The 22,585-nt window shown below is 38.3% G+C and overlaps 1 protein-coding gene across 3 annotated transcripts in view; it reads left to right on the forward strand.

Annotated features, from left to right (window-relative positions):
- CPED1 (cadherin like and PC-esterase domain containing 1) overlaps positions 1 to 22,217 on the forward strand; it is a 320,654-nt gene extending 298,437 nt beyond the window's left edge. For all 3 annotated transcript variants that reach the window (XM_065938748.1, XM_065938750.1, XM_065938749.1), the window contains 2 exons: positions 1,449 to 1,595; positions 20,182 to 22,217. In XM_065938748.1, the coding sequence (XP_065794820.1) occupies positions 1,449 to 1,595; positions 20,182 to 20,421 (387 nt within the window). In that variant the 3' untranslated portion in view covers positions 20,422 to 22,217. The remainder of the gene's footprint in view (positions 1 to 1,448; positions 1,596 to 20,181) is intronic.
- Positions 22,218 to 22,585: the final 368 nt, after the last annotated feature.

The raw sequence follows: 22,585 nt of genomic DNA on the forward strand, positions 1-22,585 counted from the left end.
GACAGAAAATTAGACACCTTTGTACTGCTTCTTTTATCTTGTAGTTGGATTAACAAATGCAAATAATTATTTGCTTTTTTACCTTGAAAATAAAAAAAATTTTTTTTGATCTTTAGAAAAGGAAGAGGGAGTACAATTCCCTCCCTGTGGCAGTATGGGTTCTCAAAGAGACAGACACCAGGACAGGATCAACCAGATAAGGGGATTTGTTGGAAAGAACATCTAAGAAGAATAAAAGGGAAGGGGCAGGAGTAGGTGGGAAGAGTTTCAGACCACACCACCCAATGCATATCACTCAGTCTTAACACCAAATATTTCTTGAGTGTCCACTATGTACTGGGAACCATGTTTGGCTGTAATGTGTCTGATACGAAGGGAGTGGAAGAAGGGTGGATTAGGTAGCAAGAGTCTCAGACTACAGGTAAGTCTGAGAAAGCCCTGGTCAAGCCGATGAGAAATCCTGAAGCCGTTATACTTAGTGGAGGAGTCCCTCTTCTCAACAGTGGACCTAAACTAGAACCTCTGCTGATCTCCATCAATGCCTTGAGCATGGTTGGGGAGGGAGGGAGGAATATGACTTAACAGAAGCAGCAGATGGAGACTTCACTCACTTCTGGGGCTCCCAGAAGCCAAGAGCAAACCTCATTTTGCTCAGGAAGCCCTCTTGAAATCTGCCATGCCCCCGCAGAGCTGTTCCATTTTCTCTCCCAAGCCAGAGTCTGGCTTGTGTGCAGGAGCTCGGTTGTTTTGTGACCCTTTGGACTGTAGACTGCCAGGCTCCTCTGTCCATGGGATTCTCTGAGCAAGAATCCTGGAGTGGGTTGCCATGCCCTCCTCTAGGGGATCTTCCTGACCCTGGGATCGAACCCACGTCTCCGGCATCTCCCACACTACAGGCGGATTCTTTACCACTGAGCCATCAGCTAAGCCCAGAGTCTGGTATATTTCCCTCCAATAAAGGACTCAATAAATATTTACATATTTGTTTTCTCCTGTTTGAATGCCCTGTCTTAAGAATAGACACTGTGGTTTATTTGCCATTGTATACCTGTCCTTCAGCACAAAGCTGAGCACAAAACAGATACTAATTAATATTCCAATGCAAAATTCAAATAAATAGACATAGAATTTGTTATTTTCAAGTCTGAGTTTTTAAATTGAGAATTTTAGATACTTCAGTGGATCTCTGTGGACAATAAATCTAACCACTTTTCATAGAAGAAAAAGTTCTTAACTGTGCCACTATAGACATTGATGTATTGCTGTTTTATATATGCACAAATATTTATATTTTGAAAAAATTAGAACACATCTTAAAGAAATTCATTCTTTGTCTTATAATAAGATCAATCTGTAAAAAAGATGACTTTTACGTGGTTTCAACTTGAGCTATTAAATCATAAAACAGTCCTTTTAATAAAAATTCTCTTTTCTCTTTTCCAATACAGAGTGAAGTTCAGAATTTATGGAAAAAAAATTTGATTATCCTGGAAGCTGCTAAAAAATATGGCTATGAAGTGGTTGACACATTCTCTATAACCATGGGGCGACACAAAGAGTTTTTGCAGGGGACGTGCGGGTGTCATTTCCATGAGGTATTTATGCTGGCTCTCTGATTTTTGTAGCTTTTGACTTTTTAAAATTTCTCATTGCATCTTTAATTGCATCGTCAATCTTATTTTGCATCGTCAATCTTATTTTGCATCAAAGAAACTATGTCCGGAGGAGATTAAATAATGTATTCATCATCACTCAGCCAAATCAAATAGTAGTCACAACTCGAGGCTCTACAAAATGAAGTGTTGAGTAATTGTGTTTATGTAGACACCTGACGACTAGAATCACTGGCCAACATAAGCAGGAAGATGGAGAACACTTGCCTTTTCTAGTCGACTCTGAGCCTTCCCATCAGAAATTCTGTCCACAGAAAGTGGGAGATGTCTTTAATGGAGACAGATTGAAAACAAGGCAATTTAATTGCCAATGGATAGATTACCTTCCTCCATTGGTTTATCCAATGCATTAACAGAAGAGCCTGTGTTTTGAAAAGTTTTTTGTTCCTCATGGTAAATTGATTTTATTTGTAGCTAGTGATTAAATAGTCTTAGCTGATAAAATGTTAGCAGAAAATATTTTTTCTTCCTTGCTCCCCCATCCCATTCTTTCAAACTCTGTGCATTATTTCCTCCCTACCCTTGTGTAAACTCTAGTTGCTCTCATAATTTTAATGCCACTTTTGGATAATAATAGGACTTCAGTCACATTCAGGCATAAGAAGACTCTCACTTCAGTACTAAAATTGCCCAGACCTGTGTTATAACCACATGAAGTGATTTCTTTCCCCTAGCTCAGCCTCACCTCAGTCTCAAAAGCCGAAAGTAAGAGAGAGGGTACAGGAGGCTTCTTTCCTATTTCTACATCATGCTTTGCCTCTCTTCTTCCATCCCTTTCTCCATTGGGTCAGGTTGTATGCCTGCATGCAAACATGCATGCTAAGTCACTTCAGTTGTGTCCAACTCTTTGTGAACCTATGGACTGTAGCCCACCAGGTTCCTCTGTTCTTGGGATTCTCCAGGCAAGAATAATGGAGTGGGTTGCCATGTTCTCCTCCAGGGGATCTTCCTGACCCGGGAATCCAACCCAGGTGTCCTACATTGCAGGCAGATTCTTTTTTTTTTTTTTTTTAATATTATTTTATTAGTTGGAGGCCAATCACTTTACAACATTTCAGTGGGTTTTGTCATACATTGACATGAATCAGCCATATAGTTACATGTATTCCCCATCCCGATCCCCCCTCCCACCTCCCTCCCCACCCGACTCCTCAGGGTCCTCCCAGTGCACCAGGCCCGAGCACCTGACTCATGTATCCCACCTGGGCTGGTGGTCCGTTTCACCATAGATAATATACATGCTGTTCTTTCAAAACATCCCACCCTCACGTGCAGGCAGATTCTTTACTGCTGAGCCACTGAATAAGCCCTTGGGTCAGGTTAGGGCGATGTTAAGAGCAACAAAAGGCTTACTTGAGGGGCATAAGCCTAATCCATGAATGTACTTTCTGGGTATAGCATGCTAATTCTTTCTGTCTAGAGTGCTCTTGTGGGCTTCCTTGAAGACACCCCTACTGGGCCCTCTGATAATAGCTTCTTTGACCGAGGAATACTTCCCTTACAGCTGTATTCCTTCCTTAGCCCCTTGACTTCCAATTGTCCATCTTCCTGTTTGCGGGCCACATTGCTTCTCCAGGCAGCCTCTAGGAAAATATACAGCATAACCCTGGGCTTGCTACACTCAGTTGCCCCCGTATTGTCCACAAGAAACCCTCATTCATCCTTGCTGTGCTGTTGCCAGACTGTGAGCTCCCAGTGCAGCCCTGCCTTTTGTTCCTCTCTTTCTCTCTCTAGCTCTCACTCTCACTCTTGCTGTCTCACTCTCTGCCACTTCAAAGCTGATCTATAGCATCATGTCTCATACCAGTTCTCATGCTCCCAGTCCCCAGAGGACACATGTCTACCTCTCAAAGTTGGTGTGTTGAAGTCCCGTCTCACTTAGCTTAAAGCAGGAATGAAGCAGCCACTCAAGATGGAGAAAGATCACAAAGTTTAAGAATGTCCTTCATAGAAACTCTTTCTCTTCATTATTCTCATTTGCCCAGCTCTTAATCAGACAAGGGTTTGCTGAGCTGAATTTTATCCACATTTTGGCAAGTTTTGCACACATGACCACTACATTGCTTTCGATGATGAGCTTACTTGGCTCCTGTTGTCTCTAGATCTCAGGAGCGTCAGCGGAAACTGCAATGGAGATTGTCTTGGTTGATCATCCTCTCAGATACTGATTTAGTTGTTCTTTCTTGTGTCCCTTTGTAAACCAGAGTGCAGTCATGAGTGAGATGACAACCCTAAAGGTTTCTTCTGATCTTCTTTTTCAGCCCTAAGGTGACTGCTGTAATCCATCTTGATACTCAGATTTTTATGAATATCCAAAAGTTATTGACTCTGCATTTGTTCTTCTGTACATTCTGCTAATGGAATCATGTTACACTTTTGTGTGGTATATAGAACTGCATCTCAGAGAGGCGAGAGGCCGCACCAACAATAGAAAGCATGGCATTTCAAGTTTAGATTTTAGCAACTTGAAGCTCGACCATGCCATTGCAGAACAGATTTTAAGCTGTAGGATACTGTGTATTTACTTACTTCTTCCATAAGAAAATATCCTTCTGGGGCCTATCCTGTTTGCAAGAGGTCAAGACTGAGAAACACAAGAGCAGACAGCTTGAAAGAGGAAGAAACAGGGAACTTGCAGCTGAGCCAGCCCCGTATCAGAGTTGGCTGCAAAAGCAAGCCAAAGGTTGTCAACCCACAAAAACTGGGGACTTTGAAAGACGACATACAGATTGGGTTTTTTCCCTCATTTAGAAAAGGTTTATTTATTTATTTTTACATAATGTGTCTTCAGTTAGTGTTTTGGGGGAGGGTATCTGTTTTTCTTTTTTTCAGCTTCAGTGCTCTGGAAGTCTAAAAAGAGAAATCTTCCAGTGATTTCTCACATGGCTCCAATTAAAAACCAGAAGATGCAGGAATTCCCCCACGGTCCAGTGGTTAAGGCTCTACCTTCTCACTGCCAAAGGCCCAGGTTCAATCGCTGGTTGGGAACTAAAATCCCACAAGCCACATGGTGTGGCCAATAAATAAATAATAAAAACAGAAGATGCCTTTCCCACATGATTGCATTATATATATCTTCTGCCACAGGATCAACCAGTTGACAGAGAAAGTCATGGAATTTGCAAACTACAGTAAAGCTCTTTGAGTCATCAGAACTAGAATATTGGCTTATAAATATTACTTATTAAAAATTCTTAATTTTCATAATCATGAGTTAAGTATGTCAGGGAAAATTACTTCACCCATCTGATTTTATAATTTTTGTGTACAATTATTATATACAAATCATTTTTTATTAATCCTTATTTCTAATGTGTGCCATCTTGATGACAAGGTATATACATATCACCCAAATATTCTCTGTTGATTCTGGAGCAGTGTTACCCATTTTGATGTTTTCATGTTGGAGCTGAAATATTTGTGGGAGCCTTTGCCTTTCCAGTTACAACATAGAACTGATAAGATCATCTTTCTCAACTGACTCCCTTCATCACAAAGTCTCTAAAGTCATTCATCACAGAGGCCTAATTGTTGCTTAACTCTTGAACAATTTGTACCACTTGTACCTCAGGAAGTCTCCAGTGCTAACACTGAGTGTTTTATAAGCTTTCTAAACTGTCACCCAACATCTTAAATCACTGTTAGCCTACTATAAACAACCAAGAATATCTAAAGCATTTTGCAAAAAAGGATGGCTTGATGATTAATGTAGCAAGCTGGGAAAATGAAGATTATTGGTCTCATACAAAACATTAAAGGGCAGAAATTCGTTAATAACAACCACATTTTCCTCTGTGCTCGACTCAGGAACTGGCAGAGGAATTTGTCGCACAGTAAAAGCAATCATTAAGATCTGCAGTATTGGAGCAAAAAAAAACTGAGTTTGGGAGCCTTGTATCTTTTGGTGTTCAATGAAACCATTCCCACTATAGATTCACAGATACCTGAGAAGGATTGCTGTAATCATCAGTGTAAGATCTTGGTGTGTTCTCTTTGATTTGTGGTGAGAATTCTATCATAGACATAACAAACCTGCTCCAATGAGCCCCTGTCGCCATAGGTGAGATTAAAGGTCTCGGGGTGTCTCTTTCATCTGTCAAAGCAGCAAGAGAGGGTGTGTTACCATCATGAATCTATAAACAATTTCCCAACTGGTATGCATCAATTTTGACTAAAATGTTCCTGCTGATTAGAAAAGCAGGTGTTTCTCTTCATGGGTAGAAATGGAATTTTGTTTTCCCAGTGTTTATACAGGACAACAAACAGGATCCAGGTAGCTCTTGCCCAAGAGTGGTTTTGGATGGTGCCTTTAGTTATGTGGCAAACATCAACTGTGAGTGAGCTAAAACCTGGAAAGGATGCAAAACTATTACCAGCCCTCACCTGGCTGCAGAAGGGGCAAATCCACAACCAGTTGCTATGTGATTATTAGTTAGTCTAACCAGTTGTACAGACTTTCTGTGATGTCTGTCTTTTCTGGCAGATGTAGCTCTATCTTTTGAATCAGTCAAACCCAAAACAAAACAAAATACCCAAACACTCCAGCATCACTGCCCAGCTCTAACATCAACAGGTTTCCTTTGGTTCTAGCACCTTGGGAAGAGGTTTTCAGTTCTGGGACAGAGATGATATCCTATTATTATTTAATCTTAATTAACAAAAGCTTATCTGACCTAGAAAGGTTTTCCTTCTGTATTTTGGACCTGAAGTTTTTCTCTTTTTCCTTCAAACTTTCAAAGTTTAACATGAGCACAATGAAGAACAACATCTTTAAATTCATCTAGCTAAAAATCTGAAATACTGACTTTTCAAGAAAAAATAACTGATTCAAATATAATTATCTTATACAGTAGATCCAAGAATTTAACTATCATCATGGTTACTTTTAACAAATCAGTAATGGAAATCTAATTCAACAAATTTTGAGTGTTTGTGTAAGCTCTGTACTCACTGCTATCAATAAAGTAGGAAAATATTTTGTAGAATTCCCATGAGCATCTCAAACTTGACATGTTTCCAAATTTAGAATTAATCTTCCCTGGAGGCTTTCTTCTTCTCTTGTATTCCTGTATTTATCCACTGTCATTTACAAGCTATGGCCATCCTTGATTCCTCCTTATCTTTCTTCAGCCCCCTAACAACTTCCAACTAGCTAGTTACCAAATCTTATTTATCTCTTAAATATTCTTCTGTCTTTCCCCTATACTATGTTCCAATTGCCTTGACTTGTTCATTCTTTATCTTAATCATTTAGATGAGTCCAGTTCTTGAGCTAAGCAGTGGTAATGCAAAAATAAACATGATACTTTCTATCATCAACATGTTGTAGTCAGAGAGCCAGGCATAAAAGCCCATGTTATGAAACTGTACGTTAAAGAGATAATAGAGAATTCCCTGGTAGTCCATTTGTTAAGACTTCACCTTCTATTTCAGGGAGTGCAGGTTAGATCCCTGGTTGGGGATCCCACATGCCTTGGGGCAAAAAAACCAAAACATAAAACAGAATCAATATTGTAACAAATTCCATAAAGACCTAAAAAAAGAGAGGGAGATATAAATAGAGTATTGTAGTACCACCAAGAAGAGGTACCTAATCCACTCTGAAGATTGAGTAACCCTCTTCTTATAAATTATCCTAGTTTATCATTAAAGGATGTGTGTGCTCTAGTAAAGGTGATAAAGTAATAGCAGAAGGAATCATTCACACCCCTTAAGACAGCATGAACCAAAGTAACTTTGAAATAGCCTGCTGTTCTCAGGAAACCACAAGCAATTCTGTATATTGTAGAACATTGGTTATAAAGGGGACTGGGAAAAGTTCATGGCCAGATCATGATAAGAGTTTAGACTTTTTCCTATAGGTGATGGAGAGTCAATGAAAGGTTTTGGTGAGAAATGAATTGGTCATATCTTTACTTCGAATAGGTAAATCTGATAACTGTGAAGAGGAAAGATTTGAAAAGGACTAAATCAGGGAGAGAAAGTAGACTTTTTAAAAAGCCAGGTGAGAGATGATAAAGGCTCACCCAAACCCAGACAGAGACGCAGTGATAAGAGAGAAGCAGACAATAGAAACTCTGTTTTTTAAAAAATATCTGTAAATCTTATGAGTGGCATGAGGGAGTAGGAAGAATCAAAGATGATTCCTAACTTGGCTGACAGATTAGAGAACTGAATCAGCACCTGAGACAGAGAATAGTTGAGAAGGTATGGGCTTAGGGAAACAATGATTAATTCCGTTTTGAACATGTCATGTTCAAGATGCATGTAGGACATCCGGGTGGAGGTCCCTAGTCGGTGGTTGGAGATACACATCTGAAACTTGAGGGGCAGGATGGGGCTAGAGAAAGAAATTTTAAGTCCTCAAAAAATAAATAATGATCAAAACTGTGAACATAGTTCATACAAAGAACGTGAGTAGAGTAGGGAGAGCTGAGGAAGCAACTCTTGAAGACACCAATATTTAAGCAAAGTTTAGAGAAATAGAAGCATTTGAATTTAGAGAATAAACTGTTAAAGGAAAGCTCCGGTAGACTGGGGTGCCATGGAAAGCCAAAAAGTGAAAATATATAAAGAGAGATTGAATAGGGTTAATGTTGTCCAGTGTAATAGATATCTCTGTTAAGACAGGGACTTTGAAAGTCATTGACTTTGGCATTAAGAAGGTCCTTTCTTACCAAATTAAGAGTAGTTTCAGTAAAATATGGAGGGCAGGAATGAAGAGGTTTAAGAAATGAGAAAAAGTAAAACCTTTCAGCAAATAACAATAAGAAAGAAGGAAAGACACTGGATTTTAAAAAGTAATCAGTCTGGGGCAATTTAGAGAAGGAACAATTTTGGCCATGCTTACAGGCAGAGAGGAAATAATCAACACTAAGGGATACATTAAGAATACAGGAGGAGGGACACTTTCCTGGTGGGCCAATGGTCAAGACTCCACACATCAGGGATTCCCTGGTGGCTCAGTGGTAAAGAATCCGCCTGCCAGTGCAGGAGACATGGGATTGATCTCAGGTCCAGGAAGATCCCATGTGCCGAGAGGCAACTAATGCAGTGTGCCGCAACTACTGAGCTCTGCTTGAGAGCCCAGAAGCCACAACTACTGAAGCCAGATCGCTCGAGAGCCTGTGCTCCACCAGAGAAGCCTCCGCTATGGGAAGCCCACACACTGCAACCAAGAGTAGCCCTCACTTGCAGCAACTAGAGAAAGCCCACCCAGCAATGAAGACCCAGTACATCCCAAATTAATTTAAAAAATTAAAAAAAAGAAAAAGACTCCACATTTCCACTGCAGGGGGCACAGGTCTGGTCCCTGGCCAGCGGGGAACTAAGATCCCATATGGTGTGCAGCATGGCAAAAAAAAAAGAGAGAGAGAGAAAAAGAAAAAAAAAAAAGAATACAGGAGAAAATGGGATTATTGGAGGAAGGCCACTGATAATGTGGGCGAGGACCAGGTCAAGGGTGCTGGTAAATAGTTGGTAAAAGGCTGGTCAGTGAACGAGGGAGATGGAAGGTCTTCCCTATCTTTCATTTGCCCCAGACTATTACAATATCTTGCTCTTGGAACCTTCACTTTTGACTGCTTGAATACATCTTTCCTGCCCCCACCAAGTGTTAATGTTTCTATACTTCAAATCTAACAGTATCATGTAAAATCTTTCAGTATCTCTAAAGGTAAAGACAAGTCAAAGAAGCTTTCACTATCTACCATTCCTATACCTTTTTTTCTTTTTAAGAACATAATTCTAGAGAGTCCTTTCTGCTTAAAACAGTTGATGTTCAAATCCATCTGCAAGTGAATTCTAGCTTTTTCTAGTGGTTGATTAAAGATTGGCACGTGGTGAGAATGAGCTCATTAGCCATAATGGAGCTCAGCCTTTCTTGACATGGCTTGGTACAAAATGCTCTTCCATAGGGAGCATCCTATACTGAATGGTAGTAACACCAATAACATCAGGGTGCCTCTCTGAAGGAAATTAAATGGAGGATAAACACATAAAAGTGTCAGTCATTCTGTTGCACTGGTATGATGACCCAGGAGGCAGCTATCCAGCCTCTGCAGTCCTGGAACATGGAATGTTGGTATGCCTTAGAAAGAGATGCTGACCCATCACTATTTCATTTCATGTTCAATGCAGTGAACACTCATTTCTGGAGGTTTAACTACCAACCTTTAAGTGCCAAGCTGAGATGGACTTTGGACTGCTTTGATTAGTATTTTTCTTACTTTAGGTCTTAGTGTTCTAGTCTGGTGAAAGCAAGAGCTGCGGTTTGGGAAATACTACCACTTTAAGGATTCTTAAATAATATTAGTATATTAAATGATCCCAATAGCCCTTACAAGCAAAGAAACTGTTTAGCTTAGTTTGACCCAGTTTCTCCCAAAATGTTGACCACAGACCACTTTTCTTTTTTAAATAATAACTATTAACACCTCAGTAAACACATTTTGGGAAACCTAGCATAAAGAATAAGGTCTAAAATCACTCTTGGAGTGCAGATTAAATGTGGCAGATTGACCACAAGCATTTGTCTTCTCTTCCACTTGAAATTCCACAAAAAAAGATTTTAAAGACATAAATCTCCACCACCACCGTCACCCAAGAAAAAGACAGAATAAGAAATAATTCACAGCAGACAAGAAATCTTAATTCATTTTAAGAAGTTTGACTTAGCCTGCAAGAGAAATTACAGTGTAAAATGCCTAATAAGGACCTACTGTACAGCACAGGGAACTATACTCAGTATCTGGTAATAACTTACAATGGAAAAGAATCTAAAAAACAATAAATATGTGTGTGTGTGTGTGTGTATATGTGTGTGTATGTGCATATATATATGCATAGCTGAATCACTTTTCTGTATATCTGAAACTAATACAGCATTGTAAATCAACTCTATTTCAATAAAAACTTTAAAATATTAAAAATTTAAAAATTGTTTCATAGTTTAAAAAAGCAAAAGTTCATATTTTCCCTAAAAAACAATACAGTGCCTACAGAGGAGAAACACCAATTATAACAAGGCACGCTTGACTCATGGACCCTCTGTGTGGTTCAGACCTGAAGGAACCAGGTGCTGAGGAAGGCAGGACTGCAGCACGCACCAGAAAACAACTGGTTGACAGTCTGTGTGCAAATCTGGAGGACACTGAGTCCCTCGCCCCAATCCATGCAGCCAAGAACCTACACCCATACACATGTGATTTCTTTTAAAATTGAACAGCAGAGAGTCTAGACTCAGAAACACAGGTATAGCAAAGAGCAAACTAATCTAGAGGCTGAAATCAGAAAGCCAAACACGAGACTGGCTTCTGAAAAGTGGAGCTCCTAAAGTCCCGAAGCCCCCTAAATACCAGCAACCAGTCACATGTCACCTCAGACAGGAGGCTGGAGATCTATTCTGATGAGAAATGAAATGGCCTAAAAGAAGATCTCTTTTAGAAACTCCAGAAGAGTGCTAGGCAAATCCTTCCAGTGACTCCAGTAGTGGAAAATGTTGGTCCACACAGATCGTTTCTAGATAACGTTTTGTGCGTGCGTGCTCAGGCACTTAGTTGTGTCCGACTGTTCGTGACCCTATGGATTGTAACCCACCAGGTTCCTCTGACCATGGAATTTTCCAGGCAGGAATACTGGAGTGGGTTGCCATGCCCTCCAGGGGATCTTCCTGACCCAGTGATCAAAACTATGTCTCTTGCGTCTCTTTACCAATATACCACCTGCGAGGTCCTGGTAACATTTTTATGCCATATGTATATGTAGACTAGGGCTTCCCTGGTGGTTCAGTGATAACCCACCTGCTGATGCAGGAGACTCCAGTTCAATCCCAGGGTTGAGAAGATCCCCTGGAGAAGGAAATGGCAACCCACTCCAGCGTTTCTTGCCTGGAAAATCCCATGGACAGAGGGCCTGGTGGGCTACAGTCCCTGGGATCCCAAAAAAGGCTTACAAGACTTAGCAACTAAACAACAACATGTACAGGCTGTGCTGCACCACTGTGAGATCTCAGTTCCTTGACCAGGGATTGAACCCATGGCAGTGAAAGCGCAGAATCCTAACCACTAGGCCACCAGGGAACTCCCAATAGTGCTATATTCTGAAATAAAAATTCTAAGTTCAGGAGAGATGTAGGCAAACAAATACTGGTGAGTTAAGATCAAAATAGATTTCCGGACTCAACAAATCCATCTAAACAGTGTTTGAAATCAATTTGACTAACAAAGGTCATTCAGATAGTATCAAGAATTCAGTGACAGGACTATCCAGCCACTTTGGAAACTGAGTTTAAGACAAGGCGTTAGTCTCTGAGAAACTGTGTAGAAGTTCAAGATAGAACCAACAGTTTAACTTGAAATCGGTAAACTACTGGTCTGTAACTCCTTCTCATGAATCTTTCCACTTCAGAGGAGAATTTGTTTCCAGAGTCAGGAACTGAGTTCTGACTGGGGGCAGGGATTAAAGAGGCTCAGTTCTCAGTGCAAGAAGGGTTGATGATTTGGAGGTAGGTTGGAAGACAGAGACACTGCGTATCTGGAAACACCAGAAACAAAAAGAAAAAAAATAAAAACCTCATTCCTAAAGAAAACTTTAGTCTTGCCCTCTAATCCTCAGCATCTTTGACCCATTCAGAAGTTGGACTCCCTTCACTCAAACCATAGCTTATTTCATGTGGCTATAATTAAATATTGGGAGTGGGGGAGGTACATGAAAGAATTCCTTATTATCTTTAAAAATTGCATGATTTCCTGACATGGAATTTTAAGGACTGGCTTCTAGCTATTGTTTGTCACTTTATTTTTATTCTCTTTCTGTGAATTCTTAAGCTATTTTTTTCAGCTGATCATAAATTTTGTGACTGGATTGTGAATTGAATGTTCTGTCTTCAGAATGACTATACCAAATAAAAATTACCTCAGTAGTATCCATTTATCTTCAAAGACTATGTTAGCTGGTTTTGCCTGGTCAAGCTCGTGTTTTCCCACCTTAGAAAACCATTACCTTCATTCCTTAGACCCCAGGCATGATTGTGAAACACGTTTGTAATCAGAACATCTGCCCTAATCCAGTCTAGAAATTTTGGAACACTTGCATCACTGAAAATTGTTTTCTATTTTGTTCTGTGGATCTGGAACCACATCAGAAGTTCCTTGGGTATTATTCAAGTCAAGATCGGTTTTAGAAAAGGTATTTGCTTGTAATCTGCCTGACACTTTTCCAGTTCACCAAGCTTTCCCTTTGTATATCAGCTTTTTGAAAATTCATAGTTATTTTAGATGCAGCAATTAATTGACATGGTAATACATTCATTCTGATGACTATGTGAAATCAATTTTGAGTGTTGACATTACATGAATTTAATAGTAAAAGTTGCCACGTACTTCTGTTGTGTAATTTATAACAATTTTTCATGTTTGGGAAGTCTTAACAATAGCCATTGACCCAAGCCAGTCAAGTAGAATTGTGGCCATTTGTATGCCTTCTAAAATGTCTGTGTGCCCAAGTCCTTAATTATGGATGGATGTGGAAAGATCTACAATCATAAGTTGGGAGATCTCTTAGCATATAAGAAGTATAAGAGAAAGTTAAAGTTGCTTTTACACACCAAAGCACAGAATTTTTGTTACACTGAGTCAGAAAGAAATGTAATCATCTACATATCCTATATCTTATCATTACAGCCCTTGATTCCAGCTCCAAAATTACCCCTTTCCAAGTTTCCATAGAAACTATATTAAAAATCTATTACTGTTTTAAAACACTATAATCTTTACTTGAAAATCTATTCCTACTTGTAACTTAACCTAAATTTGAATATTGCTGAGACAAAAATAATTTTTATTATTACACTTATGCTTGTGATTATGGGACAATGCTGACCTAACACACTTCATGGAGACCAATTGTCCTTCACTTTCTCTTTCTAATTTAAAATATAATTTGACACAGCAAAGTCACGAAAAGAAAATAACAAAAACAAAACTAAAGACAAGGAGCTTCTTTGGGTTATTTTAAACTGGCAAAAAAGAAGCCCACAAAAAGCAAGCAGCAAACAAAAAACGTCATCTAACGCTCACAGGTAATGTAAACATCTGCCAGTCGCCTGGTCATGCGTTACTAACCATACGCAGTAGTTCATTTTTCTTCTAGGTAGATGTGTTCGTTTCTCAGTTGTCACATCCTAGGCACCCAGATTTAGAGAAGCATTTGGAAGCATCAAGCCATTCGTGTTTGTCTCTGATTGAGGTGACCACTCCACACAATTATCTAGGATCCTTTGTCTCTGGTTCAAGGCCTAAATTTTTCACCTTTGTTTTCTAAGAGCTCATTTTGTTGTTTACTATTATTATTCCCCAGAGATAAGCCTAACATTTGTATCGCTAACACCTCTCTTTCAAAGCCACATTCCAGTTACCACTCTGTTTGGAATTTAGTAATCCCAACCGGTCCTCTGATTTTGGAAGGACTCACATGGACATATTTCCACACATGAGATCAAAGGAAAGAAACAATTCACTCTTTACAGGAATCAAACATCATTCACTTGCATAACATATCCAAGACTTAAAAATATAGCTAACTCCTTTTCTCCCACTTTAGAGTTCATAAGAGTAGGTAAAATACAGTAATATTTTGAAACTCAGAGATAGCAGTTTGATGGCAGTGCCAGACACCAAATTTTACAAAGAAATAATAGCTGTGTGAACAGATATCATGGCCATCATGAATTAGCACTGTCTCCTTAATGTATTAATGTTTACTAAGGAGCTACTTATTATATAGAAACAACAGGGGGCCTGACCTTGGGGATCTAGTCTCAGACAATGTCTCTGAAGTCATTTCGTTCTTGTTCTTACTTCAAGTATCTTAGACATGTGTCTTTATATAGTCCCCTTGAGGGTAGGGACCATATCTGAGTTACTCCATGTGTTTCTTAAGAGAGAGAACAAAGTTTGAAAGATGGGTATCATATGGCAAAAACAAATCATATTTTGATTTTGTAATAGACAGCATCATCTTTTACTGCTTTTCTCTTTTAAAATGATTACATGAATTCTTGCTAATTCTAAAAAATTTTGAAGTATATATAATAAAAACAAAAATTATTTTGTTTTTGTACTATACATACATCCTGAATTTTCACTCCCTTCTCCACTGGAGATCCTGTTTGCAGTATGGTACATGAAGTGAAGTGAAAGTCGCTCAGTCGTGTCCAACTCTTTGCAACTCCATGGACTATACTGTCCATGGAATTCTCCAGGCCAGAATATTGGAGTGAGTAGCCTTTCTATTCTCCAGGGGTTCTTCCCACCCCAGGGATCGAACCCAGGCCTCCCACATTGCAGGCGGATTTTTTACCAGCTGAACCACCAGGGAAATTTGGTACATAGCTCCATTTTAAACACACATGCTTGATTTTAATCCCATGTAATTAAAGCTACTTGGCTGTCAACATTTATGGTCATTAGATTTATATGACATTGGGTCCTGTTTAGGATTGCCTTATTTTTCCATGAAAATTTTTAGGGAACAGGCAGTTTATAAAATACGTTTTAATCTGCAGTGTGAAAACTCCTAATTTTTCTCAGTGTTGAATTTTGCTTCTACTTAGCTTATGCTTGCTCAGTCACTCAGTCATGTCTGACTTGTTTGCAATTCCTGTGGACTGTAGCCCTCCAGGCTCCTCTGTCCATGGGGTTTCCCAGGCAAGATTATTGGTGGAGTGGGTTGCCAATTCCTACTCCAGGGGATCTTCCTGACCCAGGGATCGAACCACATCTCCTGCACTGGCAGGCAGATTCTTTACCACTGAACCACCTGGGAAGCCCATACTTGGCCTATACATCCAGCAAATTGAGTCTGTGGTAGATTGAAGCTAAACTCAAGTCCCTTTGATGAATGAATATCTGGTATTGAAATCTCCTCTCATCACTGCTGCTTTTTTCCTTCCCAAATGGTCTTGGCCATTTTCCTACATTTATTTTCTGAGATCTGTTTTAGAATTCATTTGTCATGTACCCCCCAATCCTTCTGTGATTAAAATTGGAATAGCACTTTAATTAACTTGGAAAGATTTGACGTGTTATGTCTTTATATTTATTTGTGTTTTCTTTTATGTTTCATTAAATTGTTGATGCATTCTTCACCTACGCCCTATAGATCATCACCAAATTTGATGAAGTTGTTTTAATATTGTAATGAAATCTTTTCTCTATTTCTTATTAGTTGTTGATAGATTCTAGAAAAGCTATTTAATTTTTAAATATTAACTTTAAAATATTTCATTATTTTACAGTAGGTTCCTTTGAGTTTTCAGGCAAACATCATATAGCTACAAATAATTCTTCAGTAACCTTCTATGACAAAATATTTCATAATATTGAAGTTTAACATTCCTGAAATAAATTGTATATGCTAGTAAATCCCAAGGAGCGAGGAGCCTGGCAGGCTACAGTCCATGGGGTTACAAGAGTCGGACACGACTTAGCGACTAAAGAGAGAGAGAGCGATACAGCACATAGTACTGATAGATTTTTTAAATGATATGAGATTAAATTTACAGTAGCATTTTGGAAGGATTTTTTAAGTCTTTGATTTTGACAAATCAAAATCAAAATTGATTTTGACAAATCAAAATTGAAATCATTCTTTCTCTGTAGGTTTGTCTGCTTAACAAAAGGAACTGGGAAATTTATTATCTTTGATTATTTCTTGAAAAATAGTATTCAAAGGAAACCAACTGAATTAAGTACTGGGTTAATCCCTGGCATCATGGGTAGGAATTAGTCTTATATACCATAATAGAAGCCTTGGCACTGTAGGAGGCATTAGAGTGGCCCTCAAAACCTGCAGGGTGTTGGGGGGAATCCCCATCATTCCATCTTCTTTTCTCAGAGATTATCTTAGTGATTTAAAAATAGAACGATTTTATAAAGAATAAAACTATATCATGTGATCTGGCAAAAGACTGACACTACTCCCAAGTGTATACAAATACACTGGAGATAGATATTTTTGTATATCCCTTTTATGAATCATGTTCGAGATTGCTGTAAACATCTAAACTAGTATTATCCAACATTTGTAATGCAACATCAAATGCAACCCTGAAATCACAGAAAACATTAAAATAATTTTTAAGGAATAGAACCTTTCTGCATTGGGATGAATCTTCTTTTATTTTTCATTGCAATTAGCATGCAGATCATCAGGCAGTTGCAAGAACCAGAACTTAACATTATATAAACAAAATTAACCTTATTTTGGCTTCAGAACACTGGAATAATATTTTTTCAGGGTTGACTACATTATTTACGCTTAAGTGTTTCCTTAAGTCAACTTCCTTAAGGATGTTCACTAATCTTGCTATAGATGAATACAAACCACCTCCAAAATGGACAAAACCTTCAGGAAAACATTGGTGCACCTCCCCAGCCTATCATATTTAACGTTATCGTATAACCAGAGGTGGAAGGTGACCCGTAATAGAAACATACGACTTTGGGACCTGGAATACCAATCAGTGGCTAACTGCAGATTGAGCTGTAAATTATGATCCAGAAGGATTCCTCACCACAACCCACTGACTTCACTGAACTTCTTAAGCGTTACTTCATCTGAGAGGCCTGATCACAAAAAGCCAAACCTCCCATAGTGACAGAAAAACAATTCATTTCTTTGGGCTTAGCAGGGTATAATTGGCTTTAAAACATGTTGCTGTTATATTTTTCTTCAAAATGAGAATAGCTTGGTGCTTGTATGATTATAAAGTAATGCACATTTATTGTAGTAAAATTAAAAAGTAAGGACCAAAAAGTTACAAATAATACCTTTTAAACCTCCTGTCATTCTTCCACCCAAAGATGAATGCCCTTAACCTTTTCAGGTAGATCTTTACAGACTTTCTATTCACACAACTCTTCTGAAATGGTTTCTGCTCACTCAAAACTTAACTAAAAAGACTTACCTTCCAAATAAAATGCTACTTTTTTCACATATTCTATATTTCTAGAACTGTGTTCACTGCATTCTTTTATATGGGATCAAAAAATATGTACCTAAATCATTACATAGCCTTCAAAAGAATTTTTAAAAACCATATAAGCTAGTGTTGCTTTCATTAATCATTAGTAATAAATAAATAATGTGTCCATATTGAGTGAAAGTAATGTCTTACGATTGCATTAGTATGATGAAATTAAAAGATTTTCTATTCATCTGCAAACACACTCAAAGCATTTTTTCCAGTATTTTCTCTTTTCCCTACTTCTCAACCCTCCCCGCAACAGTCTCTCTTGGTCCCCACCTCATTTTCTCTGACTTTTGTTGCTAACACCCTTTGGTACATTAACCCAGTGATTAAAGCTGACAATGATAGGATTTCACCAGAGCTACGTTGTATATATTGTACAAATAGACAATATATATGGCCTTTTTGTTTGTATGTGTGCATGTTGATATTCCTAAAATATCCGTGAAGAGAATGGCAAAAAAACTAAAATATACATTGCCTCTGGGGGGGCGGAATTGAGTGACGGGAGATAAGAGCAGAGATGGGAAGGAAACTTTTTTTATGAGATACTCTTCTGTGCTTTATAAATGCTTATACTGCCTAATGAAAACAATTTCAAGATAAAAATATATCTACATATGTACAAACATTTATAAAGCTATTAGTGTAATAGAACTTAGGCAGCTCCTTCAGGTTCCATAACTTACCTCTTTCTCAGAGACGTGAAACCAATGACTGTAACAGTGTCAGCTTGTGGGTATGCAGTGCAAAAAAATTTTCTCTTTCCTTTGAAAATCATTTTAGTTATCATTTAGTTATCATTCTCTAAAAGGATGCCATGATGATAGGTTTAAAGTACCATGTTTGAATCAGTGATTCAGCAAGATGTCTTCTATTTGTTAACATCTAGCCTAAATACACTCACATATGCACACACACACACTCACAGCAGTGTGGTAGAAACACCATCTGAGACTCCTTACTTTCCTTAGAGACAGTTGCCCTGAGGTAAGAAAAGCAGCATAAATTTTCATTTCAACCTTTTTCCTTTTGAAAGATAATTTACACTGATTCTTGATCATGTCAGTCATACTCATGCCATTTGGGCAACATCTGTGTATAGAGATGCTATTCAACTTTGTGAGTTAGTTATCCTGCTCTTCAGTTCAGTTCAGTCACCTGGTCGTGTCCAATTCTTTGCGACCCCATGAACCCCAGCACGCCAGGCCTCCCTGTCCCTCACCAACTCCTGGAGTTTACCCAGGCTCATCTGCATGAGTCAGTGATGCCATCCAACCATCTCTACCTCCGTTGTCCCCTTCTCCTCCTGCCCTCAATCTTTCCCAGCTCTGGGGTCTTTTCAAGTAAGTCAGCTCTTCGCATCAAGTGGCCAAAGTATTGGAGTTTCAGCTTCAACATCAGTCCTTCCAATAAACACCCAGGACTGATCTCCTTTAGGATAGACTGGTTGCATCTCCTTGCAGTCTAAGGGACTCTCAGGAGTCTTCTCCAACATCACAGTTCAAAAGCATCAATTCTTTGGCACTCAGCTTTCTTCATAGTCCAATTTTCACATCCATACATGACCACTGGAAAAACCATAGCCTTGACTAGACAGACCTTTGTGAGCAAAGTAATGTCTCCGCTTTTTAATATGCTGTCTAGGTTGGTCATAACTTTCCTTCCAAGGAGTAAGTGTCTTTTAATTTCATGTCTACAGTCACCATCTGCAGTGATTTTGGAGCCCCAAAAAATAAAGTCAGCTAGTGTTTCCCCATCTATTTGCCATGAACTGATAGGACTGGATGCCATCATCTTAGTTTTCTGAATGCTGAGTTTTAAGCCAACTTTTTCACTCCCCCCTTTCACTTTCATCAAGAGACTTTTTAGTTCTTCTTCACTTTCTGCCATAAGGGTGGTGTCATCTGCATATCTGAGGTTATTGATATTTCTCCCAGCAACCCTGATTCCAGCTTGTGCTTTATCCAGCCCAACATTTCTCATGATGTACTCTGCCCATAAGTTAAATAAGCAGGGTGACAATATACTGCCTTGATATACTCCTTTTCCTATTTGGAACCAGTCTGTTGTTCCATGTCCATTTCTAACTGTTGCTTCCTGACTTGCATACAGATTTCTCAAGAGGCAGATCAGGTGGTCTGGTATCTCCAACTCATTCAGAATTTTCCAGAGTTTATTGTGATCCACACAGTCAAAGGCTTTGGAATAGTCAATAAAGCAGAAATAGAAGTTTTTTTGGAACTCTCTTGCTTTTTCAATGATCCATCGGATGCTGGCAATTTGATCTGTGGTTCCTCTGCCTTTTCTAAATCGAGCTTAAACATCTGGAAGTTCACGGTTCATGTTATTGCTGAAGCCTGGCTTGGAGAATTTTGAGCACTACTTTACTAGCGTGTGAGATGAGTGCAATTGTGTGGTAGTTTGGATTCAAATGTCTTTGATTTTACCTCACTATTTTTTTTCTTTTATTTGCAGGTGGTGAAATCAAAATTATCCAAAGAAGATCACTTTCTTAAAATGAAACAATCAAGAAATCATATTGTGGGAAAATATTTCAGCAATCAAAGCAAACTACGACAAAGACGACGAGACTCTATGACAAATGTTCAATCACCGTTTCATGTCAGAGGTCCAATTAATCAGGTTTGCTCTGAAATCCTTCTCAGCAGGATGTGTGCCAGTGAAAGAACTGTGGAGGCCCTGCAGAAGGACTGAACTTGGAATTGGATACAAGCCACTCCCCTGGACAGTGGTCTAAGAGCCAAATCCTGGTCATCAGGTGTATTTTGGTTCTACCACACACACTCAGGCGCATGGGCACACACATACACACTGATGCACATTTAGCTAAAAAAAAAAAGTCATTACACTTTTTTCTACAGCTTTATAAAATCAGGATGTGCACTTGGAAATCAGCTGGTTTCAAGATGAAAGACAGAACTAGAAAAAGGTGACCTGAAATATAATCATAAACTAGATCCACTGCAGGCCGGTATTGCACTGTGATGATAAAGAGAAATATAGACATTTGATAAGTGGGGAAAAAGATCATGTTCTTGAGTATTGTGTTATCATCTTTAATGGTACCTTAATATTGAAAACGGTTTGAGGAATTACATTTCACCTGCCCATTGGGATTGTGCTGTGCTTGTCCTTACCAGGAGAAAATGTGGCATAGATGGGGGTTTAGGCTTTGTGAATCTAATGCTTATGAAAACAGTTTCTTCCTAGATTTTTAAATCCTTTAAGTGAAAGGAAAAGAACAGGAATGTTCCTCCAGGGAATTCTAAGAGATTCTATGAAAGAAATAGGAAGTATAATATTTTACAGTTAAAACACCAATATATTTAACTTTGCACACTTTCTACTTTTCATAAACATTCCCTCCTAGCCTGTCCATGAACTTGGATGGGTAACTGAAGTCTGAGTTGATTAAGTATGTAATATTAAAGTGAGAAAAACAAGATATAGTTCCTTATGGGTTACTTTATTATGTTTCATTGATGATATTACTTTAAAAAAAAGCTTTTGTTTGCTATTAGAGCCCTATATAATTTAAGACTGTGATTATATTAATATTTTATGTAAATATTTTGCAAAGTATTAAGCATTCTCAACTGCATAGGCATTTATATCCAGAAAGCATTCATATATGTCCACAAATACTACTATGTTGCTAGTAAACATATTTTGATTTTCCTGAGAGAGTGTATCTAATCCAAATTTAAAATAGACATACAATTAGTTTTTATAAAACTGTGGCATATATATATATAGCATATCTAATCCTAGTAATTGAAAACTTTCTCTTCTATATTTTAAAATGGTAAATTTCTTTACTGTGCAAAAGCTTTGTTGTGAGATAACATCTCACAGTTACAATGACTCTTAAAGGATTATTTTTCTTTTGGGGAAAAAATACTGAGAGGGCTAATTCAGTGCTTAGCTGAAATTACCAAACGCATAAATACCTCAATTCCAATACTATACCAAAAACAAATCTATTTTGATTCATCAGTTCCTTAGTATGAATATAAACTTCCTTTAAATACTCTATTTTTATATATATTTTTATATGAAAGTAAACATAAATTTATATTTAACGGTCTTAAATTATATCTAAGCACAAATATCACTTGATATAAACAATTAATACCTGTGTCTAAAAACAGGTGATAAATTTTTTAAATGAGCGGTACAGAATTAACTTTTAAAATGAAATATTTTCTAGTATCTACAGCTATGTGTAAGCATCATTTTTTGGTTTTTAGTGCTTTTTTAATGATATAAAATGTTGCCAATTCATGTAGCTCCTCCATCCTGTTTTAATGTATTACATATTCTGTAACAGAATTATAGTCAGTGGATGTTTCTTATAATTTACTGCCAACCTAACTGTAATACACTTCTGACCGAAGTTAGCTTTGCATTTATCTCTTTACCATTGAAATAGTAGTGGACTTTAGAAACAACTGTAATAATACAATTAATAAATGTCTTACTAGTAATAATCTGTGTTTGGGGAATATGCTTTATTTTCCTTTTTACTGGAGGTATACACCATATAGGAATTGTTTCCTAGCTCTGTCGGTAGAGAATCCGCTGGCGATGCAGGAGACCTGGGTACAATGCCTGGGTGGAAGAGATTCTCCTGGAGAAGGAAATGGGAACCCACTCCAGCATTCCTGCCTGGATAATCCCATGGACAGAGCAGCCGATGGGGCTGCAAGAGTCAGACATGACTTAGCGACTAAAGAACCACCACCATACACTAAAAATATCATCCTGTGGGCTCAACTACTAAAGTATAGTTTAATAATATGACCATATACTTCCTTCCAACCCCAATATTCTATAAATTTTGATCAGATGAACTCCC

Source organism: Muntiacus reevesi, chromosome 6 (genome assembly GCF_963930625.1).
Source record: "Muntiacus reevesi chromosome 6, mMunRee1.1, whole genome shotgun sequence".
NCBI classification, from domain to species: Eukaryota; Metazoa; Chordata; class Mammalia; order Artiodactyla; family Cervidae; genus Muntiacus; species Muntiacus reevesi.